General features: G+C 41.7%; 1 protein-coding gene across 1 annotated transcript; it reads right to left on the bottom strand.

Moving 5' to 3' along the window:
- Positions 1 to 2,431: 2,431 nt before the first annotated feature.
- On the bottom strand, positions 2,432 to 11,349 carry ZNF180 (zinc finger protein 180). Its single transcript, XM_006871488.1, has 7 exons — positions 11,327 to 11,349; positions 10,639 to 10,712; positions 10,473 to 10,528; positions 5,564 to 5,690; positions 3,907 to 4,020; positions 3,064 to 3,462; positions 2,432 to 2,979 (listed from the first exon to the last, which is right to left on the bottom strand). The coding sequence occupies exons 1-7, from the start codon at positions 11,347 to 11,349 to the stop codon at positions 2,432 to 2,434; spliced, it is 1,341 nt and encodes a 446-aa protein (XP_006871550.1).
- Between the last annotated feature and the right edge of the window lie 138 nt (positions 11,350 to 11,487).

The raw sequence follows: 11,487 nt of genomic DNA, 5'->3' as shown, positions 1-11,487 counted from the left end.
TATTGGATAGGCTAGAGGGAACTAGGTGATTTGCCTGAAAGAAACACACGCTGTTCATTTCAACTAGTAATCCTAAACCCCTCACCCAGGAAATTTGCATTTAAAAAGACATGCAGACTTGCTGTCTTACCCGCCAATCTTGGTGAGATAACAGAATTTGCATTTTGAAGCCTTTGGGTGTACTGAGGCAGGGAAGGTCAGTGCCCATTAGAACCCCCTTTTTTTTCTGAATCAATTGGCTAAAGTTTGTTCCTATGCTTTTCAATTAGGAACCTACAGGTCAGTGAAAAAGAGGAAGACCTCCAATGAGATGGACTGGTACTGTGACAGCAACAGTGGGCTCAAGCTTAACAAGGATTATGAGGATCAGGCAGTGTTTTGTTCTGTTGTGCATAGGTTCACTATGCATTGGAACTAACTCAAAAGCAACTACGAACAACAGGTTGCTATAATTTGAAATTTGCAATTTTCTGATGTAAACCATCTTCTAAAGTGAAACTGACCAAGTCCATGTGCAGCAGTTATAAACAAACGAGAAAACACCAAGTTTTCAAGATAAAGTTCTAAAGATCGACGAACAATTAATTGGTCTTATCAAGTAAACAGAGTCCTGTTGTGGCACTGTGGGGTAATGCACGGGACTGCAATGGCAGTCTGAACCACAAGGTCGGTAGTTCAAGCTCACCAGCCACTCCTTGGAAATGTTAAACAGTGTCGCTATGGGTCAGAACTGACTCGCACTTACCACCACCAACCATCAAGTAAATGGAGTCCTGGTGTAGCACTGCAGGATAAGGCACTGGACTGCAAGGTCAGTTTGAAACACAGGGTTGGTGGTTCAAACTCACCAGTGTCTCCTCGGAAACCCTATACACTGTTGTTATGAGTTGGAAATGACTGGATAGCACTTAACAATAACGACATCAAGTAAATAAATAAGACATAGAGAGTAAATGAACTGAGTACAAAATACGTAATACTTTCAAAGTACAAATGGCTTATCTGAGATGGCATAAAAAATTCTACATTTTAGTCTTAGCTAAAAAATCTCTAAAAAAGCACTACCTTTATTGTGAAATGTACACCTTATCTTTGTCAAGTCTAGAACCATTTTTTTTTTTTCAAACTGTTTTTCTTGTTTTTGATTTTTGGAAGAGTCCAAAAGTAGTAAAGACTAAACAGGAGCATGTAGAGCAATGAAGGAAGATGAGGAGTTCTGAGCAGGCACACGGCTCGCAAGTCAAATAGACACTTTTTTAATTCAAATGTTCATCTGAGAATCCTGAGGAACGTCTATCATTTCCTAGCGTATCCTAATCGGCCAAAGAGGATGGAAAGTTTTGTATTTTCTCTTTGTTGTTGGTTCTTATTGTATCATTATAGGAAAACAACACATAATCTAGAAAAATACACATAAACCTAAAAATCTGATACACCTATATCCCTTTCAATTCTGATCCACATTCAAAGATTTTATAAAGGTTCTAGAAATGAATGTATTGTATTTTGCACTTCCTATGATTGCACTTTTTCTTATTTTTACTAAATCTTCATATATAATAAATAGGATGCAAACAAATACCTTCACTGCTGTCAAGCTGATTCTGACCCATAGCAACCCTAAAAGGCAGTGCAGAACTATCCCATAGGGTTTGCTACATTGTTGTTAAGTGCTGTCGAGTTGGTTTATACTTGGGGTTCGTAGTCCAGTGCTGATCCTACAGCATCATACCAGAAGTACCCCATAGAGTTTACAAGGCTGGAAATCTTTACAGTAGAAACAGATGGCCAAATCTTCTTGCCATGGAGCAGTTAGTGCTTATCCTACCAGCTTTTGGGTACACTGGCAGGCACTTTAACCACTGTGCCACCAGGGATCTTTTAGGAAGTGGTGTATAAAACAGACTTGTTAGGTGCCATTGAGTTGGTACTGACTCACAGTGACCCTATGCACAACAGAACGAAACACTGCCTAGTAACTACCTAATGGGAAAGTCATGTAGTAAAACACTGCGTTTATTGTTTTTCATCCTAAAGGTCTAAAATCAAAGGCATTTCCCTATCTAGTCAATAAGCCCATCCAGTGTTAATATTTTCATTTATTCTTTATTACATCAGAGGTTGGTCTCACTGGCACTCCACAGCCTATTGACCACTTCTTGTTTTTTCTCTGATTCAGGTCTGAGTAATTTTTGCAACGGTAAGTGCCAGTATTTATAGCTTTTATAGCAATGTGTCATGAGGTATAAGTTTGATTTCATATGTGCAACTGCTAAGCAAGCAATTTGTAGTCTATATCCTTCTCCAAAATTACTTTTCAGATATATAATTAAAAGTTTTCCCACATACATTTGTTTTAAACCGATTCTTCCCAATATGTTTTCCCTTTAAAAAAAGGAAAGATATGGACTCTGGTTGAAGGTGCTCCGCTCTAGTTACAGTCATAGGGTTTGTCTTCAGGATGAGTGGCCTGATGCCTAATAAGTTTAGAGCTATTGATGAAAGCTTTCCCACACTGATTACATGTAAAGGGTTTCTCTCCAGTATGAGTTCTTTGGTGTACAATAAGTCGGGCACTCAAACTGAAGGTTTTACCACACTGATTACATTCATAGGGTTTCTCTCCAGTATGAGTTCTCTGGTGTTGAGTGAGGCATGAGCTCTGCCTGAAAGACTTCCCACACTGATTGCATTCGTAGGGCTTTTCTCCCGTGTGAGTTCTCTGATGTACAACAAGAACGTAACTCTGGCTGAAGGATTTCCCACACTGATTGCATTCGTAGGGTTTCTCTCCCGTATGAGTTCGCTGATGCATAACAAGATGAGAACTGCGATTGAAGGATTTCCCGCATTCGTTGCACTCATAGGGTTTCTCCCCAGTATGAGTTCTCTGGTGTGCAACAAGCTGAGAGCTCCAGCTGAAGGATTTCCCACACTGATTACATTCAAAGGGTTTTTCGCCTGTGTGCGTTCGCTGATGTGCAACGAGTTTGTAACTTTGACTAAATGACTTTCCGCAATGATTACATTCATATGGTTTTTCTCCAGTATGAATTCTTTGATGTGCAATGAGTTTGTAGCTCTGGATGAATGACTTCCCACACTGACTGCATTCATAGGGTTTCTCACCGGTATGGGTTCTCTGATGTGCTATGAGTTTATAGCTCTGCCTAAAAGACTTCCCACATTGATTGCATTCATAAGGTTTCTCTCCCGTATGAGTTCTTTGATGCACAACCAGGACATAACTCTGGCTGAAAGACTTCCCGCACTGGTTACATCTGTAAGGTTTCTCTCCAGTGTGTGTTCTCTGATGGGAAACAAGGTGAGAGCTCCGGCCAAAAGATTTCCCACATTCATTACATTCATAAGGTTTCTCTCCTGTATGAGTTCTTTGATGCGCCACAAGGTGAGAGCTCCAGCTGAAGGTCTTCCCACACTGATTACATTCAAAGGGCTTCTCTTCAGAATGACTTTTTATGTTTGGAGCAAGAGATGAGCTTTGGGAGGTTTTATTACCTTTATATTGACTCTCTTCAACAGGAATTATCTGTTGTTCATTACGGGTTATATTGTGGTTTAAAACTTGGCCTCCTTCATTAATTTTCTCGTGTAAATGTAAGGGTGTAGTACAGCTGAAAGAGTGAATACTATCACTAAATGTGTAGCACTTATCTTCTGTCTGAGTTCTTGTAAGCTGAATCAGGTGAATGTTCTCGGGGAGGTTTCCACATTCATTATTTTCACATAATTTCCTGTCATCCATCTTCTGATAATTGTTTACAACAGAATTATGATGTAATTTTTTAACATGTGATGCATGTTTATGAAAATGGTTTCTTAACGTTATCATATGGGATGAAAGAAGACTGGAATTCAGACCCCTATTATCCTCAAGTTCATCACTTTTGCAGATTTTCTCATAAACAGTAGCTTTTCTTCGGGTGAATGCCAATTCCTTCAAAAGTCTCTCTTGGTTTTCCTGTTGCTTCTCTAACTGATCCTTACCATCTGGGATTCCTCCACATGAAGGCAACCAACGGTCATCCCTTGTCAACCTTTCTATCTTAACTCCATAGGATGATGGTTTTTCATCAAAAGTGCTGTGCTTTGAAACTGATTCTCTTCTTCCAAGTGCAGTTGCCAAGTCTGAAAGAAAGGAAAATAAGACAACCTAGACCAAAAAAAAAAAGTTTAGGGCTGGAATAGTGAGAGAAACCTGACAAGAAAGTATACAACATACACGGGGGTTTGCTTTCAGATACGGATTTAAGTAACCCAGATTGAGGGGTCCTGGTGTGGTGCTGTAGGATAAGCATAAGCACTGGACTGTTGATGACGCAAAGCAGGCAGTTCAAACCCACCAGCCGCTCCTCAGAAACCTTATATAGTGTTGCTATGAGTCAGAACCAACTTGATGGCACCTAACAACAACCACCCAGATTGGAAAAGCAAACTGGTGAGATGAAGAACTACAGCATCCCAATGGTATAGCAGAGCACTGAAGTGTAACTATTTTAATCCTAGTTTTGTCTGAATGACCACCATTTTGGATGCCAAAGACGAATGTAAGATTACCTATATAGAATCCAAAGAAGTCCTAGTGGTGCAGAGGCTAAGCACTTGTCTGCAAATCGAAAGGTCAACAGCCGGAACCTTCCAGGGGCTCCACAGGAGAAAAGGCACGGTGACCTACTTCCCAAAGGTCACAGCTTGGGAAACCCTATGGGGTGGCTCTACTCTGTCCTATAGAGTGGCTGTAAGTCAGCATTACCTCGACAGGGCACACTAACATGCAGAATCTACAAAAATCTTGAAATAATTTTGCAGTCTTTGTCAAAGAAATAGAGAGTCCTTTTCACCCTCTTTAGTGCTAGACACAGGTTCACTGATATAAAGATTAGGGTCTATATTTCTAGGAATTGATAATAAGAAGATACTTGCTAATAGCCTGTATCAGCAACCCACAAGCAAATGGCATTTGTGAACTGACAAAGGAGGTATCCCAGTTCCAAAGTGCCTGATGAGTTAACAGGGTCCCATGGAGGCCTGTAATTTCAAGTGAGGAAGAATGGAGGTTAACTCAGAGGCAGGAACCTGGGTCGTCAGTAGATCATGAAATAGAGAATATACCTGAAAAAAAAGTGGTAATGTATGTGTCCTACAAGAAGAGAGAAGAGGAAGAAAAATGTGACATTTCCTAGGGGGTTTTAAAACAAACCTTCTGTACCTGTGTCTTTGGTTCTCACCTGGGCACATGTTGAAAAATTCATTCTTATATTCTTGCCTTTGTTCCAACTAGGAGAGTGTGTCGGGTTTGAAACGATGATAGGGAAAGACACAGAGCTTTGGGTGTTTGTATTAGGACAAAAGAAAATCACTGCAGACTTTGATCTCTGTCTTTGGCCTGTAGCCATAAGGATTGAACACACTCAAGCCCAAGAGGCTCTTCTTTTCTACCTTACCAATTGGAATTGATTTTCAGTAGGGACTAAAGAGCACTACCACTAGCTCTGTGTGGCCCCAAACGTCATGGCTGCATTGAGGGAGAGTGTATTCTTACCCCAAGAGACCAGATCCCTGTGGTTTTCCAGCATCACATCTCTGTCCAGGGTCTTCATAGCAGAGTTCAATGTGTCCTGTTCCTCCTGAGTGTAGTCCACAGTCAAAACTTTGAAGTTTACGCCTTCCTAAAAGAAGACACACATGCCTGCTCAGCTGGGCATACTTCCCTTCCAGTGTTGAAGAGGCAGAGTTGGCCTACGGAGGGAGGAAACCTGATAATCTGGGAGTTGTCCTGAGATTGTCAGCATCCAAAGGATTCCAGTCAAGGCACACAGGTGATGATATCATTTGGGTTTGGGATGTTGGACCAGTTTTTACAATCCCAAAGAAGAACTCTGGATAAAAACTGATCAGTAAATATTTTTGTACAGTTTTCATGAGTGTGTTTACTTTCAGAACAAGAGGGGTAAAATAGAATCCCCACTGAATAGTTCTCGTCTTTTCCAGATGGGCCTGGTGAAAGGGAGAATGGGATAGGGGCTTATGATTCAACTGTAATTGTTAGCAGGACTAATAGCGATTGTCACAACTGTAAATGTAGAAGACATATAACTAAAAGGGGGGAGTAGTTAATCTTACATTCCAGGAACAGAGGACCCTAGGACCATCAAGAGGGAAGAGCAGGAGCGAAATATGGGGACCTAACCAGAGAAGCAGCAACAACAGAGACAGTGGCAGCGGCGATGGCATAGAGAGGTAGAGCAGCTGAGGACTCTAGACCCCTGGAATAAAAAAGGCTGTGTGCCTGAGGGCAGGAGGCTGGCTTGCAAAATGTGCCCTCTGGACACTCAGACAAAAATGCATTTTTTGTGCACACATGTACATCAAAAAAATATTTTTGTACAAAAAAAAAGATTTTTTGATGTACACATGTATATCCCAAAAAAAAGAGGGGGGGGGAAAATACAAGTAAATACTATTAACTGATGGTACATGGAGGGGGTGTAATAAAACAAAATATGGTTTGTTGAGTGTAAAACTGATCTGCCTTGTAAACTTTCACTAACCTTAAAAAAAAATGAGGGAGAAAAAGAAATTTGTTATGTAAGACTCGACTACCTTAAAGAAAATGCTTACTCTGGCTTTTTGTACTGGTGAATACAAAATTCCCACTTTGGAAATCTTTCTAGATTACCAAAAACCTAACAGAAGTTGGCAAACTTTCCACCAAAGGCCAGACAGTAACCAGTTTAGCCTTTACAAGCCAGGCAGTGGCTATAACAGCTACTCCCCACTGCTACGGTGGTAGCAGAGCAGTCACTGATGTACACAAACACATGGGGTGGCTAGACTGCAACACTGTTTACAAAGCAGGCAGGGAGCCAGAGTCGGCCCACAGGCTGCATCCCGCTGATGCTTGCGGTAGAAGATGGAATGCAGGTCTCAATGACAAAAGCACTGGATTTGGAAGAAAAGAGATGAGTCATCTCACCTATTAAGAGTATATATCTTTTGGGTCCCTGGCACAACGGATTTTGCTAGACTGTGTGGCGCTATGGCACTGGACCACAAGGCCGGCGGTTCAAACTCAACAGCCGCTTCTTGGAAACCTTATGCAGGGTCGCTATGAGTTGGAACCGATTCAACGGCACTGAACAGTAACAACAACAACTAACCTACAGGCTGGTGGTTTGAAGCTACCCAGCAGCACCATGGAAGAAAAGTCTGCCAGTATACTTCTACAAAGACTGGCTTAGTGCAGCCAAGAAAACCCTGTGGAGTCATTCCACTGTGTTGCACATGGGGTCAGAATCAACAGCAATGGGAAACGGGCAACTCGGCTCAGTGGGCTGTTAGTGTAACGATTGTGAAAATACATGAAAAGCTACCAGCAGGCTTTACTAAACGAGTGACACTGTGCGCAATGGGTAGGCCTATTAGTTCTGAGACCCCTAAAGGTGACTAAATAAACCTTGAGTCTTTGGATGAGAGTTCTTTTGTACCCACATTCAGAGCTGCACTATAGGGAGGCTTAGGAGACATTCAGCATCATTACTGCCATACAAGGAGTCCTGGTGTGGTGCTGGAGGATAAGAACTGGACCACAGGGTCAGTTTGAATCGAAAAATCAGTGGTTCAACTCAACAGCCACTCCCCGGGTCACTATGAGTCAGGAATGACTTGCTGGGACCTGACAACAACAACAACACTGCCATATACAGGGGGTCTCCTGGCCATCCAAAAGGGAAAAGGATCTGTTCCCAATATAACTGGGCAGGAATTTTGATTAAAAATTCATGTTCAGGGTGATGTGTCCTTACCCATAAGCAGCAAACACCAAAGAAGTTGAATATAACAAACCACTATGTTAAAGACTCTTTATAGAGATCAGATGTTTTTGTTGTGGTTCATGAATAGAACACAGGATCCCCTGAATCCCATGACACTACATGCAACATGCTGTTGTATTTGTACAGACATTTTTCTAATTCAGGGTCCTATAAATGTCACCAAAATCTTGAAGGTTTTTTGGTTCTTGTGGACTTTTCTTTAGCTTCAGCCTGAACTTGCATATGAATAATTGATGGTCTGCTCCACAACTGGCCCCTGGCCCTGTTTTGACTGGTTCTATGGAACTTTCCCACCATCTCTTCCCACAGATATAGTCATTTTGAATTCTGTGTATTTCAAATGGTGAGGTTCATGTGTATAGTCATCTTTCATGTTGTTTACAAAAGGTATTTTCAATGAAGAAGTCATTGGTCTTGTGAAACTATCATGTGATCAATCTCCAGCATCGTTTCTATCACCAGGGATATATTTTCTCACTACTGATCCTTTCTCTTTGCTCTAAACTTTTGCATTCCAAACCAGTAATTATCAATATATCTTGATTGCATGTTTGAATAATTTTAAACTGAAGAAATTGTAGAATTCAATTTTACTATTGGCTTTCGTGGTTGGTGTGTCAATTTGAGTAACAGTTGTATTAATTAGTCTCTCTTATAGTATTATAGGTTATTATCCTATCACAGACTGCATTATACTTCAAGACAGGTATTGAAACATTCTTTTTGATGGTGAATGTGATGCCATTCCTCTTTGTCATTCCTGGCATAGTAAACCCTATGATTGTCAGATTCAAAATAGCCAATACCAGTTCATTTCGGCTGGTTCATGCCTAGGATCTCCATCTTTGTGTGTGACATTTAATTTTTGACAACTTTTAATTTTCCTATCTTCATACTTCTTACATTCCATGTTCCATTATTAACGGATGTTTACAGCTCCTTCTTTTCATTTCGAGTTGTGCCCAAGAGCAAATGAAGGTCCTGCAGGCTTTACTCCATTCGTGTCGTCATGGTCAACTCTGTTTTGAGGGCCTTCCAACCTGAAGGGCTCATCTTCGGCACTATATCTGACAATATTCTGATGCTATTCCTCCTGTTTCAACAGTCATTATTCTGGTGTTATCTGACAGTGTTCTATTGCTATTCATAAAGTTTTCAGTGGCTAAACATTCAGAACCAGTCTGCCTCTCCTTTTTTCTACTTTGTATTAGATTGGAAATTCAGTTGAAACCTTTCTACCATGGAGGACCCTGTTGGTATTTAAAATACCGGTGGTACAGCGTCCAGAATCACAGTAACATGCAAGCCACCAGAGTACGACAAACTGATAAACAAGTGGTGGTCTTTTCTATTTAGTGTACTCTTTATCGTTCCCCTCTTAATTATTCAGATTAGAATAATTATTCATGTTGATCTTTGTGTTTGGTTTATGCAAAAATTATCTTTCAAATGATCCACTGACTTACGGCATTCCCACCACATCATCCTGGCAAATGACAAAAGTGAGGTGAGTCTGCGTGTCAGTTGGCTACAAAAACGGGTTACAGAGTGAGTGTGCCAGTGGGGAGAAAATCACCCCCTAAAGGCAGCTGGATAGAATATTAGAAATTACTGGTTATCATCATTTAAGATTAACTAGCAACCTGATTAACTAGCAACCTGATTAACTAGCAACCTGATTAGACCTATTTGGGGCCTTTCTCTCATAATCCAAAATTACTAGTCTAACCCTTCTCCACCATCATCAAGCATTTCTCCAGTTCAGTTCCTACCGTCACAGCCAACAGATAACTTTACCTGAGTTTTCACCAAAAATCCAAGCCTTTAGGTAACTTCATTAACCTTATCCTTCCAATTTGAGTCCTTCTCCCCAGACAAGGGACATTTATTCACATATGCTCTGAATTGAATCCTCATAGTTTATCTCCTCTCTCCAATGATCATTTTAATTCACTAAGTCCTTCCTCAACCATTTAAACATATTTAAATCTTTCTGGTTCTTGTGATATTGCTGTTAAGTGCCATCGAGCCAGTTCCGGCTCATAGCGACCCTGTATAGGGCTTTCTAGGCTGGAAATCTTTACAGGAGCAGAAAGGCTCATCTTTCTCCAGAGGAGCAGTCGATGGGTTTGAACTGCTGAACCTGCCAATCCAGAGCTTTCCCAGCATGCGTCCCTTTCAGTCCTTGCTAAGTACCATCTAGTCAGTTCTGACTCATGGCAACCCTGTACAAGATTTCCAAGGAGTGGCTGGTGGATTTGAACTGCCAACCTTATGACTGTTAAGTGTTGTTGAGTTGGTTCCAACTCAAAGCAGTCCTATATAGGGTTTCCAAGGAGTAGCTGGTGGACTTGAACCACCAACCTTGTGGTTTGCAGTCCAGTGCTTATCCTATAGTGTCATACCAGGAGCCCAACCTTTTGGCTAGCAATAATTTAAAAAAAAAGTCTTTCAATCTCAAATCTCCTCGGAGTTATCATCCTCATCAATATCTCACCTTTTTAAGAGTTTTCCTCTCTTACCTCCACTTCCTCACTTTCCCCACTTTCATTTGACTCCTGCTGCCCACCAGTTATGCAAACTTCTCAATACGGAGGAAACTTATACCCAACTCACCTGGGATGGAATGGCCAGTGCCCCCGTGTCTTCTCCTTCAACCTTGATGACAGTTTCTGGCAGAAGCAGAGAGTCCTAAGAATGTAATACAAGTGAGAAAAAGAAAAAAACACAATCAGGGAGCTGTCATTCCCACTGTGAGGGGGCGAGGATCCGACACACCCACCTTCCACTGGCTCCCACGGACAAGCCCAAGCTAGCCATGTGGAGAGCGAGGGGACAGCTGGAGGGGCACTGAGACTGCAGACATGGACACAAAGTCATGGTGGGCATTCTTAGGTAGTCCAGCTACCAGCGAAGTGTAGCTGAGTACGTAACTCCAGGGACTGCACCGAACACCAAACACAAGAACCACCTCGCCGGGCCCTGTCTGAATTCCGGATCAGATCATCCTCAGCAAATAAAACGGAATACAGCCCTTCAAGCTCACCAGGCACTCCTCATAAACCCTACACAGGGTGGCTATGAGTTGGAACCAACTCGACGGCACTTACAAGTATAGCATGGCCAAAGCCAGAATTATGAAAATCAACAGATTAACTACATGAACTGTTTGGCAACTGCCATCAACAAAGGCACCATCAATGAGAATCAATATTATTAAGACTTCTTCTCAATCAGCAGAAAAAGCAGTAGCCTCAAGGGAACAAGGACCCAGAACAATGTGCGAGTAACGTAACTCAGGAGATATCAAAAAGGGTCAGTGAATGTGTAAAAAGAGGCTCACTTCTTTAAATCATATCAACTATTTCTATAACTATTTATCTCTATATGAGACTGTACGTCCACACCAACAGTTAACAGTCCAACAAGACGTGTTACTCTCCCTGCCTGCCTGCTTTCTGACTCTGTACCTTCCTTCACTGGCCCCCGTCATTCTCATTATACCTACTTATTGGCTCATATCCTCTGTATGTAAACAATTCACCAACCACATAGAGTGCGTCTGATGGCTGTGGGTACCAACTCACACAAGCCTGCACCAGCAGAGCCCCCACCTCCCACAGACTTTCCG

The sequence above is a fragment of the Chrysochloris asiatica genome, unplaced genomic scaffold (genome assembly GCF_000296735.1).
Source record: "Chrysochloris asiatica unplaced genomic scaffold, ChrAsi1.0 scaffold00168, whole genome shotgun sequence".
Taxonomy (NCBI): domain Eukaryota; kingdom Metazoa; phylum Chordata; class Mammalia; order Afrosoricida; family Chrysochloridae; genus Chrysochloris; species Chrysochloris asiatica.
This window is presented reverse-complemented; position numbering and strand designations above follow the sequence as displayed.